Source organism: Parasteatoda tepidariorum, chromosome 4, assembly GCF_043381705.1.
Source record: "Parasteatoda tepidariorum isolate YZ-2023 chromosome 4, CAS_Ptep_4.0, whole genome shotgun sequence".
Lineage (NCBI taxonomy): Eukaryota > Metazoa > Arthropoda > Arachnida > Araneae > Theridiidae > Parasteatoda > Parasteatoda tepidariorum.
Window position 1 is genome coordinate 88,367,589 of NC_092207.1, and position 20,870 is coordinate 88,388,458.

General features: G+C 30.0%; 1 protein-coding gene across 2 annotated transcripts; it reads left to right on the plus strand.

Moving 5' to 3' along the window:
• Positions 1 to 13,636: 13,636 nt before the first annotated feature.
• Positions 13,637 to 20,167, plus strand: LOC107444234 (putative autophagy-related protein 11). Of its 2 annotated transcripts, none has more exons than XM_016058325.3 (2): positions 13,637 to 13,899; positions 16,468 to 20,167. In XM_016058325.3, the coding sequence occupies exon 2, from the start codon at positions 16,721 to 16,723 to the stop codon at positions 18,707 to 18,709; it is 1,989 nt and encodes a 662-aa protein (XP_015913811.2). In that variant the 5' UTR covers positions 13,637 to 13,899; positions 16,468 to 16,720; the 3' UTR covers positions 18,710 to 20,167. The 2 variants fall into 2 exon arrangements, with proteins under 2 accessions (XP_015913811.2, XP_015913812.2); XM_016058326.3 differs by having other exon boundaries at positions 13,831 to 13,955.
• The last annotated feature ends 703 nt before the right edge of the window (positions 20,168 to 20,870 follow it).

Genomic DNA, 20,870 nt, shown 5'->3' on the forward strand with positions numbered 1-20,870 from the left:
CTCATTAAATTCGATGTTTTTCAATAATGCAAAACAAAATGCAGGGTGTTTCATTCGCTCACATAACCCTGAGTACTGGGAAGTCCTCAGATGCTCAGTAAAATGAAAGCTTCCATATCTCAACACTGATGATAGTATTTGACTACAGTACAACAACTGTCTGCCGATTGTTCGAACTTGTATATTTTTCCGCTCTTTATATTAAAGAGATTATGCACTCTCATATACAGCGACGTGCAAAAACCTCTGTTAATTTTATTCCTCATAACATTTTTCAGTTTTCGTCTGTTTAAATGAGTGGGAAATAAATCATTTTTATTATATTTTTGACAAGCTGTATACTCATTGCTCATACTGGTTGGAAAAAAGTAAATAACCAATAAATTGGTATTACTTAACACCAACGAAATCAATCACAGTACCGAAACAACTAATTAAGCTAAAACATGTTTAATTATTATTATTTATTGGCCTTCCCGGTGTCTTTACGTTACTAGATTAAGCATAATATGTTCTTAGTAGTTTATTCCATCAAAATAAAGATTAACTATGTACATGATTTGACCTATTCGGCGTATTGCTATTCGAGGTCAGCTATAATCGATTGTTACAAAAAGTTACTAAAATCAATGCTTTCGTCTGGAACCTATCCCGTTCGTAAGGTCATAAGAGACCTATTTCCACAATATCTACAGTAGGTATCTTGGTAACAATATTAGCATATTTAGTAAATATTAAAAAAAAAACACCACTGACACGATAAAAGTAGTATCTATTTTCATTATTAAGCATCATTAGTGTTAATATCAGTATAGCAATATTTTACGGTTCTAATATACGAACAAATACCACTTTTACATAAATTTAGCTTAAAACAATTTTTTAAAATTTCAATTTGTAAATATTACCAAAATTAATTCATTGCAATTCTATAAAATAGTTAGTAACGACTCTAATATTTTTAAAAGCATTTTTGGCGAACTGATATCGGTACTTATTTCGAAACCTGTAAAGAATCGCCAAATTATTATTCCCGCCGGTGATGGTTAGCTAAATGTGGTAAAAAAATACTATTGATATTTGCGTTATTGGTGCTGTGGTGATGAGAGCATATTATACCAATATATGTGCCTACAGTGCTGGAAAAAAGTATGAAGTCGAGCAAAAAGTCACCATATAAAAGAAACACCACTGTTATGGCTAAATATGCAAATTTATTTTCTACTTGCAAATGTAAAGCTTCATTGCGTTGGATAACAATTTTATTTTTCTTCTGCAAAAAAATGCTATTAAGTTTTAATTATTTGTAAAAAATGCTATAAGTTATTTGCTATTTAAATCATGGCAAAATTAATATAATCATTGAAAAACAATTTGTAAAAAGTATAAAATCGATACTAATTACGTATTTGTGAGGCACAAAACATGAGAAGAAGCGGTACAAGAAGCAAATCCGAGTTAAAAGCAGATTTCGGTTGTTTGCACGTGCAATACAATGCAAAGGGGTACGAATTTAACGGAAGGCAAACGAGGTAGAATTTTAGCTTTTAAAAAAATAGGATGGAAAGGGTCTCAAATTTCAAGAAAAATAGTGAAATTGTTACCTAATAATAGTTATCTCATTAATAGTTAATCTAACTGAATATTTACCTCAGGAATCCCGAAATTTATGGAAGTAAACATCTTATTGGAAGTCAAAAAAAATTTCTTCAAGGCACGAGTCTGCAAGCTTGCTAGTCGCGGTAAGAGTGTCATCTTCTCAAATTAAAGATGAACAATACAGTACCCCAATTAATGCAGATGAACAATGCAGTGCAGAACAAATTAATACCCCAAGGAACCATTATTTAAGTAATAATTCGAACATTCAATTTAAATATTTTAACGGAAAACCTCCGCTCACTAAATACCACAAAAATGCTAGTTAAACATTTGCAAAGAAATATCTTATGAAAAGTACGAATTGGAATGATGCGGTCTTTTCTGACGAAAAGGCTGGACCAGATGGCTGTCGGTATATTTGGTACGACTTACTGACTGAACCACAGTTATTTTCCAAACGTCAATTCGGTGGTGAGTCTGTAATAAATTGGGCCGTTTTTGCAGCAGGCAATACAAGTCCAATTATATTTATGCAAACTAAAATGAATTCAATTATGTATCAGGACACATTGGGAGATAATTTATTGCCTGTTTCTCCTCTTATAACATCTGGAGACCGAGTCATTCAACAGAACAATGCGGCAATCCACATTTTACATTCAACTAAATCCTGGATGAAAGCAATTGATGTTAAATCCTTTGAGTGGCCTTCTCGTAGCTCAGATCTGAATATGATAGAAAATCTTTGGGGCATATATTAGTGAGTAATGTTTACGGACCTGGCAGACAAATCAATAGCAAGTCGCATTTGATTGATGCAATCAAGATGTCGTGGAACAATATTGATACCAGAATTTTACGAACTCTATCTCAGTCCATGAAGGCGAAATTGATAAATGTAATCGAAAACAAAGGATCTCACATTGATTATTAGAGTAATAATTGAAACCGGCTTTACTTTCTTTGTGTTGAAATCTTATTACAACAACAGATAAAGTAATTTTGTGGAGTATATTTTATTAATTTATTTTGCTTTTGATTTTATTACGTCATAATCTATGGCTATATTATAAAAAAAAACATATAAGTCCCTTCTTTTTACCTTTTATCACTTTCAGTAGCTTTATACTTCCTTCATTATTTTTCCAGCACTATAATATAGAGACTGCTGTTATAGGTTTCTTACCACCCTCCTAAATGAATAAGTACCCTATTACCACCATATTGCACCGACTCACCAAAGGAAAGATTAACTTAAGACATAGTATTATTTAACCTATTATAATCCAAATTTACCATTATTCTCCTATGACTTTTCAGATAACTTCAATTTTATTATATTAGTGCTTGTTGAGTTTCCATTATTTAAAGTTTGCAGCGACACGCTTTAAAAGCGTCAATATCGAAATAAGAGCCGTAGTGGCTCAGGGGACAGAGCGTTCATCTTCCAATCCCAGCGATAGCTGATCAATACAAATTCCGCAACCAGCTCGCACCGATCACAGCGCGCATAAAATATCCTCAGTGGTAGACGGATCATGGGTTAGAATCCCCTTGCTGTCAGGCTAACCGTGAGAGGTTTTCGGGATTTTCTCCCCATGTAATGCAAATACGGGTTAGTTTCCTTAAAAAGTTCTCCATAAAATCAAATTTCTCTCAATAATTGGTTCAGGAGTTTCCTCGTCAGCTGGACTGGGTTAAAATTACGAAGATACGGAGTTGAACGTTAGAAGTCGTAAATCGATCGTTAGGTTATATTAACTTCTAGTATAAATATCAGTTAAATAATTTTAGCTAATTATTTTTAGTATTTTAATAATTTGAATTGCTGTTCTTGCTTAAAATTGATAAGATATTTCTTAAGTACAAAGTATAATTGCGGCCTTCTCACAAGTAAACTTATAAAATTTTTTCCCTTATCAGCCTGTTTAATATAAATTAAACATTTTATGTTAACTAAATTTCAGAACTTGAAATAACGAATTCGAACTTTGAAATTTAGTTAACATAAATTACGTCTTTAAAATTCATTAAGCAAAATTTATTTAATTTTATTAAAGAGCTTTTTTTAAAAAATACATTAATTTCTTGTATGATCTTTTCCCTATTTATCGATTAATCAAATTTTATTTAATGATTTAGGCTGCTTTCAGATTCTGATGCATAATACCGGATTATACTGTTTGATCAAGATTTGAATATTTGTCTTTAAATATTGATAAGAGACCCAAGCATTAGTTGGGAATTACACTAAATCCTCAAATGCAGTTTTATAAATGTATTTATTCAACCTCTAAGCAAATAGAAATTAACTTTAGGAAAATATGGATAATAGTTCGAATTTAATTTGAATACTATAGTATAAATTATTTCGAATAGCGTTAGATAGAGAATTATTCTTTACAAATCATTAGGTTTTCTCATGTTTTATAATTTTTGCATAATCTTTCCATAAACGTTAAAATTAATTTTAATACTCAAATTTATTGGCAATAAGTAAATAAGTTGCCAAATAAAAATGTCATAAATCTAAACTTACATGTGAGCAAACCATATTTTTGTAAATGGGGAAATATGCGGTCATAATTTTACTACTTACATATTCGTAAATTATATTAGTCATCAAATATATAAGTCTTACTGTATGGCGGGAATACCGTATATTCCGTAATAACATCCTTTAACTTTTATTTTAGAATGCTTGTCCAAAAACCGACGCAAATTGTGTTAAACTACAGAAAAAAAACTCATTTAAACATGACAAGTTAGGAAATAAAACATCAAAAACCTAGCAACAATTTTACCTAGGCCCCAGTTGGGTTCAAAATTGGCTCGATATGGGTCTTATAAGAACATGCACCGAGAGACCAATATCGGGATGCCTAGATTTTTTTAATATTGGTCCTAGAATGGCCTATACAGGGCCTACATTCACCAATATAGAACCTACATTGGTCAATATAGAACATACATTGCCCAATATAGAACCTACATTGGCCGATATAGAACCTACATTGGCTAAATAATGGATATAAAATCTCGGGTGAATGTAACAATTCTATATAGGACCGATATTGGTTGTAAAGTGGCTGTAAAATATCTGGTGAATAGGAAAATTCTATATAAGGCCAATATCGGAAAGCTCTTTGAGCCAGCACTGAGTCAAGATTCATGAATATTGGCCCAATGAGGGTTCAAGTTATTTTGTTGCTAGGGAACCTGTTTGATTGACAGTGGAACAGAGGTTGAAATATGATTATTGGAATATGGAGAGCTCCACCTGCTGCTCGTTTCCACAATTCCTAATTTTTTGACGGTAAACAGATTGGTACATCAAAATTGAAAATTATTCATTTAAAAAGTCTCAAATTTTTTTAGTTTATTAACACAGATTTGGTCTCATACATTTAATTTCCGTTTCTATTAGGAGAAAATTTAAACCTTATTATTNCCTACATTGGCCAATATAGAACCTACATTGGCCTATATAGAGCCTACATTGGCTAAATAATGAATATAAAATATCGGGTGAATGTAACAATTCTATATAGCAACGATATTGGTTGTAAAGGGACTGTAAAATATCTGGTGAATCGGAAATTTCTATATAGGACCAATATCGGGAAGCCCTTTGAACCCTCACTGAGTCAAGATTCATGAATATTGGCCCAATGAGGGCCCAAGTTATTTTGCTGCTAGGGAACCTGTTTGATTGACAGTGGAACAGAGGTTGAAATATGATTATTGGAATATGGAGAGCTCCACCTGCTGCTCGTTTCCACAATTCCTAATTTTTTGACGGTAAACAGATTGGTACATCAAAATTGAAAATTATTCATTTAAAAAGTCTCAAATTTTTTTAGTTTATTAACACAGATTTGGTCTCATACATTTAATTTCCGTTTCTATTAGGAGAAAATTTAAACCTTATTATTTTGATCAGTCACTTTTGCATCTTTATTCACCAAAACTTGTTTTTGAAACTTTTATTTAATTTTTGGCTACTATAAAAACTCGTTTAATGTTTTTCGCGAAACAGATTATTTCCCTATAGTGCGAAAACCACTTGCATAGTTCATCATTTTTTTTAAATATTAATTATCATTATTTTTACCCAATTCTTTTTTTGTTAACTTAACATAGCTAGCGAGTAGAATTTTGTTTCAGAAATTTAGCAGTAATCATTAAACAGAAAGCGTACTAAAAAAAGGGAATAATTATTGTATTGATGCAATAATCACACTAGTGAATCTCATCTCGTTCCAAAAATTTTATAGCAGTGATCATCAAACAGAAAAGTTTAAAAAAAAAGAAAAAATCATGATTATATTAGTGCAATAATCGCACTATTAAGTCCTATCTCCTGACAGAAATGTTATAGTAGTGATCAGCAAATGGAATGTTGCAAACCAAAGAGCAATATTAAATATATTAATTCAGTAATCACACTAGTGAGTCCCATCTCGCTCCAGAAATGTTATAGTAGTAATCATCAGAAAAGTGTAATCAAAATACAATCCTTAGTTATATCAGAACAATTATCTCACTAGTAAATGCTGTCTTGTGCCAGAAATGGAGGTAGCAGTGATCATCAAATGGAAAAGTGTGAACCAAAAAGCAGTCCTTATATTAGGGCAATAATCTCATAATTAAGTCCAATCAGGTTTCAGATGTTATAGTAGTGATCCCCAAACACAAAAATGTAAATCATAATTACATTAGTAAAATAAATCACCCTCTTAAATCCTATCTCGTAACAGAAATGTTGTGGTAGTATTCATGAAACAGAAGGCTATAAACAAGAAAGGAAAATTACATACTTGTGCATTAATTACACTAGCCACAATCGTACACATTAATCACATTCCTATCTCGTTTCAGAAATGTACACTGTAAGACATTCTGGATCAAATTACGGTAAAAATTACTAGCTCTTAGGGTGCTGGTACATTTTATCGTAAAATCCATTTTTCCATATTTTCACAATCCAGAATTTTACTGAACAAAAGAATTTGATATAACATAACTTTCATATATACAGTAATATTTACTGTAAAATCACTGAATCGGTGTAACTAAATAAGTAATACGGTAAAGATAATATAAATTTCACGGAAAAAATAGATTTGATGAATCCAGCAATGCCGATGAATCAGGATGCCATTGCTTTTTATTTTAATTTTAGCCAAAAGTCCTTACTGTATAGCATACTATAAAGCAATCATAGTTACATTAGTGCAATACAATAATCACACTATTAAGCTCATTCCCGTTCCCGAATAGTTATAGTAGCAAACATCAAAAAGAAAAGTGTAAAGTGTAAATAATCATAATTACATTAGCGCAATAATCAGCTAGTAAATGCAATCTCGTTATGGTGATCATCAAACAGAAAAATGAAAGCCTAAAAGCAATCATAATTGAATTAGTGCAATGATCAGCTAATCAAAATTAGTTGTTCATTACTGAAATGGGAAATTTAAAAAAAAAACTCAACCTAAAGAACATTTTATCCATTTATTTTCAAACTAATAATGACTCAATTCCTGATTACAATAATTTCAAACGGTTGAATCTTTCTTAGCTACATAGCAGTATTCCAAACACTTCTCGAGATTCGAAACTGTCGAAAGTCTTACATACTTTGTTCACCCACTGCAAATCCTATTCTCCCAAGACTACACAAAATACCATTATCTTAATCCACGTACTTTTTCATCGGATCAGTGCATGTCATGTTTGTTTATTTGTCAATACGTCCCGGTAGATATTTTCATCTAAAAGCTCAAGGAAAATGACAGTAATAACACTGAAGTATCGATATTTAAAAGCTTCTATTTATTAACAGTTTGTATATACTTTAAATGCATATTAAATACTCTATTATAAACATGATGATAATGCTTATATAGATTTTTGTTTAATTTCAATAAATTTTTCATTACTGAAAAAAAATAGCGATCAAATTTAAAAATAATGTTTTTTTTGTCATTGGTGTTAAACTACCGACCCAATGCACAGTTTACAGCTATTAATGTTCAACGCCGTAGTCTCATAATTTTGAACCCCACCCAGAAGACACAAGAACTCCTGAATCTAGCATTGAGAGAAACTAGCCTTCGTGAGGATTTTTCATTTGAACTAACCCACGTTTGTGTTACATTGTGAGGAAAACCTCGCATGGTTAGACCGACCAAGGGAGCTCTAACCGATGATCCGTTTACCACTGGGGATATTCTACGTCAGCACTGTGGTTCGAGTTGGGTGCAGAATTCCTGACATAGCTGGGAATCGAACCTTTTCACCCCATTGAGAGGCAAGCTCTCTATCTCCTGCGCCACTACGACTCAAATTTGAAGATAAACTTTACTATGTGCGGTGCTCCGTATTCACCACCTTTAATATATATATTTAAAATTAAAAAAGTATATGCATTGAGGGCCTCCAAATAATATTTTAAAGTGAAAAGAATATAAATGTTATGGAAATCTGGCAAATCACTAGTGATGAAGGCAGAATGAAAAAGTAAGCCAATTTGATTGCCTCACGAAACTTTAAATTAAGTAAAATCAGCATTAAGGGGATCACACATGACTTCCCTTCTGACCAAAATATTGGGACCATATTTCTAAGATTGCGGCTACCCCCTCAGAATTCCGAATCCGTTTAAAAAAGAGGTATGTTTATTCAGAGATAAAGTGTTTTTGTGTCTGATTTCGTAACTTAAAATATCTCAGGTAAGTTTATTTATATTTATTATATTTTTATTTTTAGTTAAGAATTATTTTGGAAGTTAGGAGAAAAGTTAGGAGATTTTCAAATACATCACTGCGTTCTTCTTACGTAAGGGAAAGAAATTTATGTTTGGAGGGTGGGGGGACAGAACGAAATCTTTGATCTAATTCTTAGAAAATTGTCCAATCTGGAGGAAAAATAATCAACAAGGCAAATTTTACGACAAATATTTCAGAAACTAAAAGTATTTTTTTTTTCGTAGCAAAGCATTTAACATAACTAAATAACATTTGGCTTTTTTTTTACTTAAAATAACTCAAAACTATTAATCTATATTTTAAATGAATCTTTTATTTCAATATACGCATAAAAATTTAAGTTGACATAGTGAAGTCTGAATTTTTAGAATAGATAAGTTAAACTTACTTTTAGATACAAAATACAGACATGTTTGATATTTTTAAATAACAAAAATGTAGCTCAGTTTTTTTCGTGTGCAAAAATTATAAAATATAACATTTCTTACAAAAAATAACATATTGAAAGCAAATATATGCATACATACCATAGAATCTACATCTGTATCTATTTCAGAAGGTTATAACTTTATCGAAATTTTTTTTATTAAAAATTACCTATAATTTGAAGATTGATATAAATTAAATTTAAGCTATTTTTTTCAGCAGCATCAGATTATACACTATGCAAATATTTAGACGCTTGAAGTATTAGGACCTCTTTTAGAAGATATTTCTACTACTAGCTCTAAAAGCCAACTCAATGTCAGCTCCTTTACAGAAAATGACTCGAGTCTTTCTAAAAAGCCCAGAATTCAGATAGATATTAACAACAAAAAAATGCTAATGATTTAGAAGGCAATTCCAGAAAATTTATTAAAGTTAATAGCTCATATGGGAAGTTCATCCACAATCTTAGTACCTTTATGTAGAAAAACAAGCAGATGAATCGAATAAATGTTTTGTTTTAAGCATCAGAAGCAGGAAATAACAATAGATTACACTTTCTTGGTGATTTCGCTGAAGACATGAACTTTCCGAAAAAGGCTAAAAAAAGGTAAAAAAAAATATTTAAAATTGCTACGACAAAGCAACGAGAATTGAATACAAAAAGGAAATCTCTTTGAAAGAAAAAACAGAAAATTGGAAAAACATGTAGCTTCTCTGAAAGAAACGCCTTGTTAGTGAAGCAGCTAGGGACGAATTAGAGGTAAGACAATATAGTAATTTTAAACTAGCCGAAGCAATTTTCTGTGTCATTCCATATATTCTTAGTTATTTGTTCCTGAAATCATAAATTTTCAGTGCTTTTAACTGTTTCTATTCCCTGAGTATGGTTTTATTCTTTTAAGATAAGATTTTTTAAAAATTTTTTTTTTACATATTTGTACTGAACTTTTTTGAAAACGATTTAAAGGCTTTTTTGTTTTCATAAAAATTAATGTTGATGTCCTTTTCGAATTAATCTTTTGGAAGAAAAAAAGTGCTAGTATTATCTTTTACCAAAATTTGCACCAAAAAATAAGTTTGGTATGTAGTGAAATATTAAATTGATTAATCAGTGCTGGATTACCCATTAGACCAGACTAGGCCATGGCCTAGGGCCCCCCTAAAAATGAATTTTTATTCTGAACTGAAACAGTTTCAGAGTTACATGAAATCAAAATTCCCATCAAAAACTCAGTTCACTCATACTGAACTTCACGAAACCTTATTTCAAGAAAAACTTGGATCTGTTTTTCCAAATGTTGAAACTGAGCTTCGCATTTTCCTAACTCTTATGAAAACTCAGTGGGCTGTCGCGCCCCTGAGTTTCAGAGTTATGATAACAAATTTGTTCTACGGAGCGCTCGTTTTCAAAAATGAAGCGAATCAAGAGTGAAAAAAGAAGCGTCATGTTTCAAAAACGATTAGGCATGCTAAGTTTGATGTCTATCGAATTTGAATCGTCATTTGAAGACCTGTTATTTCCAGACATAAGAATCGTCATTTGAAAAAAAGAAACGTTCGAAAACACTTCTAACCTTGTCAACAATATAGCAATTTCAAAATTTAAACCTAAATGATAACTTGTAAAATGAACTTATCTCGCTGTACGAACGAACAATAAGCTAACAATAACGAATGATGGTGCGCGGCATGCAACAAGAGAAAACAGTAATAAACAAGAAAAAAGAGGCTAAATCGGGACTGCCAAAAAAACGAGGTTTTCTAAATGTAGCAACCATGTCAACACTTCTAACCTTGTCAACAATATAGCAATTTCAAAATTTAAACCTAAATGATAACTTGTAAAATGAACTTATCTCGCTGTACGAACGAACAATAAGCTAACAATAACGAATGATGGTGCGCGGCATGCAACAAGAGAAAACAGTAATAAACAAGAAAAAAGAGGCTAAATCGGGACTGCCAAAAAAACGAGGTTTTCTAAATGTAGCAACCATGTCAACACTTCTAACCTTGTCAACAATATAGCAATTTCAAAATTTAAACCTAAATGATAACTTGTAAAATGAACTTATCTCGCTGTACGAACGAACAATAAGCTAACAATAACGAATGATGGTGCGCGGCATGCAACAAGAGAAAACAGTAATAAACAAGAAAAAAGAGGCTAAATCGGGACTGCCAAAAAAACGAGGTTTTCTAAATGTAGCAACCATGTCAACACTTCTAACCTTGTCAACAATATAGCAATTTCAAAATTTAAACCTAAANAGTGGTTATTATGTTTCTCAAAGTGCCTGGGGAAGGGTGTCCTAGCCTGCGATGCCAGAGTCCATTCGACTGGATCGTTGAAATGTACGCTGCAGGACAATCTTCTTCTATAATATATAGTCTTCCCTGTCTTCTAGCTCTCAAGACAATTTCACCAGTTTCTACCAGTATTTTTGCTTCACCATGGGCAAATTCAATCTTAAAGCCTTTTTCTTCAATCCTGCCAATCGACAGCAAATTTCCGCCCAAGTCTGGTACATACAATACATTTTCAAGGTTAATGTTGCTGTTGGTAGAATCTTCTTGAACTGAAATAGTGATGTTTCCTGTTCCGGTAACTTGAACTTTTTCAGAATTCGCCACTTCTACCACTGAGGTGTAATCAGTTAGCGATTCGAATTTCTTTCTATTTGACGTCATGTGCTCTGTAGCACCACTGTCTATAATCCAGATTGTTGAGTCTTCAGCTTTAAATTTATTTGTTAATAAGGCCCAGTTCGTTTTTAAATCTATAGCAGTCTTGGCACTGCTTTGATTTCTTTGTTGTGCTTCTTCACGATTTTTGGAGATGTGACCCCATTCTCCGCAGCTAAAACACCTGATAGTTTTCTTCGAATTTGCAGCTGTTTCGCTGTTTCTTTTTGTTGTCCATTTCTTCACAGTGTTTGTCTGCATTGGTCTTTTTTGATTATAGTTTCTTGTGTGAAGTGCCCGTTCTTCCTGCTCTTCAACATTTGGCACATTTCTATATATTCTTTTTTCTTCAACTAATAGTCTAGACTTCACAATGGTTGTTGTCAAGTTATCTTCGTCCTTTTCTAAGTTCAGGATTAAGCTTTCATATGATTTTGGCAGACCTATTAACATGACGAGGGCAACTTCTCTGTCGGTGAAAGCGTAACCACCACTCGACAATTTTCGGTGNCATCCACCTCAATGTCTCAGAAACTTTTTTAGCGAATCGAAAATTTTTTCACACAATTATAAAAAATATTTGGTAAAATATAATTTCATGCAAAAATATTTTTTATTATTTTAGTTGATAATTGACGAATAAGTTTGAATTGTATGATACCCAAATTTTTACATCACTTTAACTAAAGTAATTTTAAATGGAAAAATACAATAATGTGATTGAATAGTTCCTGAGTTATTCAATTTTCAAAAAAGTCGTAATTTTAAATTTTGATTTCTCAAGAACTATTCGACCAACTTCGTGCAAAATTTCTCATTTAAATTGATATAAAAATTTGTATACGATATAAATTTTTTGGAACTATTTTTAAATTAAATATCAAGAAATAATTGTTCAAAATTATTTTTGTTTGAAATTATTTTGCGATAAGCGAATATCGCAACCGTGTGCTAAAGCTTTCCGATTCGCTGAAAAAGTACGCAATATAAGGCGAAATATACAAAAAGTAAAAATAACTTTAAAGGGTCTAAACTTTTGAGCTCTCTTCTGTCAAAAATTGGGCCCATATTATAGATGGCGATAATCTTTCTTCACTCCATGACTTTCTAAATAAAATATCGTAAATAAAAATATCGTCTGCAATACTTAATTAGCATATTTTTAATGCTAAACCTTCGACCATATAGATTGATCCGAGTAAATGATAATGCCATCTTTAGATCAAAACTTGTTTAGAGTACGTAGGTATTTCGTACTTTCCTTACGTCTCACTAGAGCTGCGTTGTTAGCTAATGGCGACGGTCTACTAAACATCCCTATGAGGGTGATCCGAAGTCCTGCCATCACAATTTTGATTCTCTGCATGGGGTTGGCTCCTCCGCTTTGGAAGCCCGACTGCTGCGCGTGAAATTTAGCAATACGATTGAACAGTTTAACGATGACCGAAACTGCGCACTCTTTACCCCTACGCAGGCTGATTAAAGTAGTCACCCAGCCACTTAATGATCGCAGCTCGCAGCATGTTTGGCTTCAATGTTGTACTAGGAACCGTGCATTTACGATCAGTCCACTGCGGGACAGTTATTTAGAATGTTCACCCATTTTTTTTCTTACTTTCTGTGCGTCTAAAAAGAAGGAAGAGTAGCATTCAATCAGATATTAAGGATTGGTTAATTATCACGCTGAATCTATTTCGGATAAGAGTAAATTGGATGCCTGCAAGCGACGTCACAAGTGGATAGGTACTTGAAAGTTGTTGTTGTTAATTTACGTCACACTAGAGCTGCACAATGGGCTATTGGCGACGGTCTGGGAAACATCCCGGAGGATGATCCGAAGACATGCCATCACAATTTTGATCCTCTGCGGAGGAGATGGCACCCCCACGACCTGCGCGCGAAGTCGAGCACTTTACAGTAGCACAGCTTAACGAGGACCAAAACCGCACACCCTCGGTCCCGACGCAGACTGATCCAAGTGGTCACCCACCCGCACACTGGCTGTAGCTAGTGATGCATGACTTCGGTGATCTGCTGGGAACCGTGTCTTAACGATCAGTCCACTGCGGGACTTTGAAAGTTAAGAAAAAGCACTGTCATGCATGTGTGCCTAACCTTGGCTTCTAAATTGAGGAATTACCCACGGAGAAACGAAACGTTATACGGAAATTTTTATCTTTCTTTGATCTTCTTTTCAATCTTTTTTTGATTTTCTGTTGTAAAAAGACGATTAAAATTGCGAGTTTTAAAAATCCCTATTAACTACAATTTCGTATCATTTTTTCCCTTCTTTCATCTTCACATTTCCCTAAACATCGCGCAAGCGCATTGTTATATAACGTAAGCGCAGCGCTAAGTTTGTGTACTTTAAATTTAAGTTACTGTTATTTAACGAAATAAGGAAACAAAGGTTAGTTCAAAAATACATTTTGTGAATTTCAAACGGAAAACAATTTGGAGATTTTGGTATTTTAATGATTAATCTTTAACAAATATGAAATTAGATTAAATTAAAATGTATTTTAATTTTGAGTGTTGTATGGTTTGTTTTAACACAAATTTTGAAATTGAACTGTTTGTTCTATTTATTGATGTAAATTTTACTATTTTCAATGCATTTTTCTTTTTGCAATTCAATATTACATTTTAGAAATCCTTTAAGCATGTTTCTAAATTGTTTCCAACTATTTTAAATTACTTTCTTTAATAAATTTATCTGTCGAGATATCGATGTTATTATTTTCTGTCTTTCGAACCTTGGTCTGATTAAGATAAGCAAATAACATGGATTTATTTTTAAGATTAAAGTTCAAAAAATTGTCAATACCTACTAAAAAGTCGTGAAACAGATTTAAAGATATTAAATGACAAATGGAAATAATATTACTTAATATATATATTATATTTTAAGTTAATTCTGCAAATGCGTTTTAGGATTTAGATTAATATATTTTGAAGTTCTAGTTTTAATTTTTGCATTTGATACGAACCGTTTGACACTTTTCATCCTAGAAACTCAATGTTAATTAAACATCTGGTTTTATAGGATTTGAGCAAGTTTAAATATATTTATTTAGTTAAAATTTATAAACTTTTTATTGTAATTTATTTCTTTTTACATGCTTTTGTTTAACTTCTAAAGTAACAATGGATTATATTCAGTATAAATTTTCACTATACACACCATTTCAATGATCCCAACTCGCTTCATTTTGTTGACCAATGGTCAAATATTCTGATTTAAGAAGAAAATAAAATGTTTGCAAAATTTATTATATTAATTTGTTTAGTATGGTAAGATTTATTGTACTAAAATTAGTTATTATTTTAATTAATGTTACATTTTTATCTTACAAAAATATTCTTTAAAAAATATTATATTACAAAAATATTGCAAGATTTTTTATATTAGTTTAGTATGGCAATATTTTTTTAAACTTGTAGGGAATATAACTATAGATATTGTTTTCATGCAATCTAAAAATAGAGGATATTTCTGTATCCTGATTTGTTGCGTGGACTACAATCACCAAGGCACCAAATGGATTTTAAACTTCCAAATTTGTAAAGAAACCTATAGAGGTTTTCCCGGGGGTGGTTACATGTTGTATTCTTTGAGTTGGTGCTCTTCTGCAATGTTTTTGTTTCTCTTGGGCCATTGTGCGGAAATTATTTTATTATTATTTAGCATAAATCATGGTATGGGGTATTTCCATATTGTGATCTGTTTCGCCAACTGCGATCACCAATCAGGATTTGGGGTTATTATTCTCCTGCAAATCCCAATACGGAAATCTTTCTTGCTATACAAAAATATTCTCAAAAGCAGGGTTATATGATTTTTTTTTTTAAATAAAAAGCCCTGATTTAAAGAAACTTTTTTATTTACAAAAAATTATAGATTTAATTTTTTTTAAATCTGAATATTATATATTGATTGTCAACAATATGCAATGTTGAATGTATAACAATTGTTGTATGTAATAAGTTTAATTTAGAAGTAAAATTTCAAACTTATGAACTTTAGCACTTGGGAAATAATTTTTTTGAAAGTATTAAAAATGTTTTTCGATTTTTCAGAATGCAAACAAAGAATGAGGAGAAAGTTTAATGCAGTTTTTTCCTATTGTAAAATATATCTTTATACTATATGTTTCTCCACAATGTATACACATATAAATAAATGAAGCAAATAAAAGTTGGTTGAAAAAAAAAAGATGGTTTTAAAAATTAATTTTTTACCTATCTTTAAAATATTTTATTTTAATCTTGCGATTGTGTTTTCGAATTTTAAAAAGTAAATTATCTTATTGTTAATATGGCATTAAAAAAAAAAGAGTAGATAGATAAATTCAGATTGTCTTGCCTTTTTTAATAATGCATGTTTATCAAGAATGTTAGTGAATGCCTGTATTAATGTACTGCTTTATTTTTCATTATTATGTAATTTATATAAAATATGTTGTGGTTTGCCTTAAAACAAAAATATCAAAGATGCTTTATTTTCTTTCCCTATTTCTCGGAGTAAAGTAAATGTGTAACATTCACAGCAAATTTTATGCTTAGTAATTGGACTAAAAGAAAAAAAAAAATATTACAAGCAAGTTTTCTGAAATATTAATTGATTTGACCACCACATAAAAGAAAAATGTTTAAAGACTGTATGGAAATATAAATTGTTCTGAATTTTTTTCAGTTAAGAGTAAAGTATAAATTTTTATTGGAAGCTTCTCAAGTTTGGGATAACTGTGAGTTGATATATTTAAAATCAGTTTGCTTTATTTATAACATTAAGTGATTTTTTAAGAAAATATTAGTTAAAAAATATCTAGCTTAAAATTTTTTTTAAACGTTACATGTCTCTTTAACTTGAAATTTATGACAAAATAAATTTCATTTTATATTAATTAAAGTAATAAAACAATATATTTTTTAAATGCTTATTATGCGATTTCTAATTTTTATTTTTATTTTGCAGAATAACTCTAGAAAAAAAGTCGGTGTCATTTTCTCTAAATTTTAATACACATCATTGAATATTACAAAGAATTGCCTCTGGTTATAAAGGATAGAATTTCTAATTTTTCACAAGGATCTCAAATTTAACGGACAGTAGCAAAATTCTGGCTAATTATTTGATGATTCTAAAAATCATTTAAGTGAAATTAAATTTAGTTTTGAAAGTGGTTTGAAGCTTAAACTGTTATAAAATTATAGATTTAAAGTCAGCAATGGAGTTAAAAAGCTCTTCTAATCCTAGTGGATATAATGTAGAAGGTTTGAATCCAAGAACAGATTTTAGTAATTCCAAATTATTGGATGATACTAAAAGCTGTTTAAGTGAGAACTATTTCTGTTCAAAAAGTGATTTAGATATTGAGCTTGAAAAGTGTTATAAAATTTTGGGCTCAGAGTCATTGGTGGAGTCGAAAAGCTGTTCAAGTCCAACAGAATGTAGTGTAGAAGGTCTTGTACAAGGTACAGATTTTGAATTATCGGAAGACACTAAAAACAATTTCTGTTCACAAAGTGGTTTAGATCGTGAGTTCGAAAAATGTTATGAAGCTTTGGATTTAGAGCAACCAGTAGAAATAAGAAACTGTTCAAATACAAGTAAGGATAATATGCAAGATTTTATTCCAAAAACAGATTTTGAATATTCCAGATCTGAACTAAGACCTAATTCACCATCTGCGATGAATAATATTGATAATTTAAATATGCATGAAATATCTCACAAAAGTCTTGAAAATTTTGATCCATTGTCTTCTAAGATTAATTCTGAGATTTTCCCACAAGAAACTCATAACTTGAAGTCAAAAGCTGAGTTGGAGATGAATAAACTACAAATTTTGAATCTAAAAAATGATTTGAAGAGTCTTAATAAATTCTCCAATTTAGAAGAAAAATCAGATGTTGTGAAATCTAATACTCAGACTTCAAACAATCTAGGCTTGAAAAAGACTAAATCTTCAAGCTCACTTGATTCTCAGGCTTTCAATGCAGATAATAGTTATAATGATTTTGATGTTAAAAATAAGAAAGAAATTTTATCTTCAGAAGATAAAATTTTAATTAATGAGACTGAATATTCGAGCAAGGAATCAAAGTTTGATGCTTCTTTAAATAGTAACAAAACATCAAATGAAATTGTCAACTTGCTTGATTCTGAAACTTCTAATTCAGAGAATGCTAATTATGACATTAGTGCAAAAAATAAGAATAAAATATTAGCCCCAGATCATCAAATTTTAATTAATGAGACTGAATGTCCAAGCAAGGAATCAAAGTCTGATGCTTTTTTAAATAATAGCAAAACATCAAATAAAACTATCAGCTCCCTTGATTCTCAGACTTTTAATGCAGATGTTGCAAATGATGATTTTGATGGTAAAAATGTGAGCAACATTTCTTCAAGTAATAAAATTTTGAAAATCAAGACTGAATGTCCGAGCAAAAAGTTCAAGTCTGATGCTACTTTAAATAATGACAAAACCTCAAACGAAACTGATACTTTTAAACGAGGGATATTAAACAAAGATGAGTTAAAGAAAAGGGAAATTAAGGATTACTTGGAGGAAGAAAAAGATGATCTCATTAATCCTGGATGGGATGCAATAAAAAAACTTACCACCAATGAACAACGTTATCAACAAGTACGGAAGTGTTGGGAATCACGAAAAATTCCTGATCCAAACAAAAATTTGACATATCATTCCTACAGAAAAAAATTGTTTAGCTCCAGGCATCCTGAACCCAGGGCTGTTACTAAACAGAAGAGACAGGCTTCTACTCAGTTAAATGGAAAAAGTGCCAAGCGTCATTGCACCTTTTTTCTTGATAAAGAAATAGATTCTATTGAAAAAACCAAGGAAAAAGAAAAGCAAGCAATAATAAATGAAATGCATGATAAAATTAGTTCTATTGGTTATGAGGGTTCAAGATGGAATAGGGCAGCACCGTATCATCACAAGTTTAATTCTAGAGTTTCAATAATTAAAAATGAGTATTTTAAAATTGCAGATACTTGTGAAGATAAATTTAGTGATAAAATTTCTTCGTTAAATGAACGTCGCAATGAAGTCTTACAGTTTTATGGTTTTTACAAAGGATTGAATGATTCAAATAAAGACCCCACTCAGCTGACTGAATCACAATTTCAAGAATTAAACGAAATAGAAGATGTGTATAGGCAATTTGGCATTTACTACAAAGATTGATGGATGATATTGGTCAACAACATGTCAGTTCCCAAGTTTTAAAGTATTGAATTCAGACATGGGAACATTAATTGTTTCGAAATCTTAAATCTAGATAAGGAATCCTCTATTTACACAGTGGAAATGAAATTTACTATGATGTTTAATACTATAAAGATTTTAATAGTTTTCTTTTTCTAAAAGAAATATCAAATATTAAAAAATTCCTTTTCAACAGTTTATAGTTGCAATCTAGTTTAAATAGTGATAATTTCTGAATTTAATTAGTGAAAACTAAATTAAGTGAAAACTAAAACACAACAATTGGAAAAAAGATTAAATGAAATATTACCAACATTTTATGAAACTGGAACATTTAATAAATTAATTAAAGCTCTTCAATATTTTTTGGAAATAAATATAATAAAACCTAATTTTATCATTTCATAAAGAACTGCTAAAATATAATTAAATTTTAACAACACTACAAATTAACTTTTATTTCTAACAAGAAACTTTAAATAAATCACAAACTAAATATCTAGTCTACTATTAATCACATAATGGATTCGTAATTTCAAAAAGCATATTAATTTTTTTAATTAAACACTGTTAATTATGAATACACAACAGAATTTTTAATATCCAAAGATTTTAAAATTCTGTATAAACTAATATGAATAATTCTTTTAAAAGTCGATATGAAAAACTTTTTTCAGCTTTTTATATTGAATCTAATAAGTTATTTTTAATTCAACTTAATTATTAGTTCTTTTATACTTCTGAACAATAATATGATTATTTGTAGTTTCTTTCATTTTGTCCAAAGTATTAGAAGAAATAGATTTCTTTCAGACAATTTGTCAATCCTAATTTTTATATCATTACATCTATCAAAAACTATGATTCCCTTATTTAAAAATTTTAATTAACTAAAGTAGATTCACTCTACTATTTCAGATGATCAAGATTCGATTGTATTGAAAATAATTTTTGTTTATTTGTCAATTTCTAGGTCTGAAATGTCTATTTTAACATTTAATTTTAGATACTATATTTTATACAGTTTTAGTTACTATTGTCACTTTAATTAAAACTCTAGATAAAATTCTTGCAAAATACAAATAATCCAGACCTGTGATATTTGAGTTTTGAAAAATTGATTGTTGTGTTATCAATGATTTTAATATTGTTTACATTATAAGTTTTTTGTGTTCAAAATTATTATAAGCAGATTTTTGTGTGATTTGCTTAACATTGGAATTATTAGCACTGTCATTTGTTGGTATTTTTTGATAATTGATTACAATTTAATACACAATACAATTTAATTTAATACACAAAGACAAGAAAATTTGATGTATTTTTTGTTTGTTAAAGCATATTGTAATTATCTGTAAATAATCTAGGAATATGTATAATAGGAGATAAAACAGAAATAAATGGAAAAAAATGTCTCATTAAATATTATTTCTCTGACTCATGTGTGTTTAGTAGCATTATCAAATAGCTTAAAGAAAATTAAACGAGTAAAAAAGTTTTGATAAGAGGCAGGGTTGGCAAGATTTTGCCACAGGTGGAAAAAACCATGGTAAATACCGGTAAAAACCATCCTGGCAAAAACAGGTTTTTGCAAAGCAATTTTCCAAGATGAGAGGACAAAAACACATTTTTGATACAAAATTATTCCTAAAATTGAAATATATACTATGAATATAAATAATTACAAAAAAATTAACAAAATTATTGTTCCATAATTAAATGATAATTTAATAATATATCATTTTAGTAGTTTAAAACATTATTGATTGGAAAATTTGTGATTATTCTCTTTTTTCCAGTGAAATGAACTTATTTTAAATTAATATAACTATAATTTAAAACATAAAATATCTATCAATATGTGTAGTTAATTATTGTACAAATAATAATTTTTTATAATAAATAATAATATTATACAAATAATAATATTTATTTATTTGTAAAAAAACATTTATTTTAGGATTCTAAAATGAAAAGAGATCACAAACTTTCAATCTTTTAAAAATTATTACCATTATATTAATTATTAATATGTTAAAAATAATTTTTTCATGTAATGTATCAAAATTATTATTCCTTATGATTGATTTAAATTTGTTTCAAGTATTTTGTAATAATATTTAATCAGCAATTTAGATAA

Bases quoted from the DNA above. Each gene is read 5' to 3' on its own strand.
- LOC107444234 (XM_016058325.3), top strand. From the start codon at position 16,721: ATGGAGTTAAAAAGCTCTTCTAATCCTAGTGGATATAATGTAGAAGGT.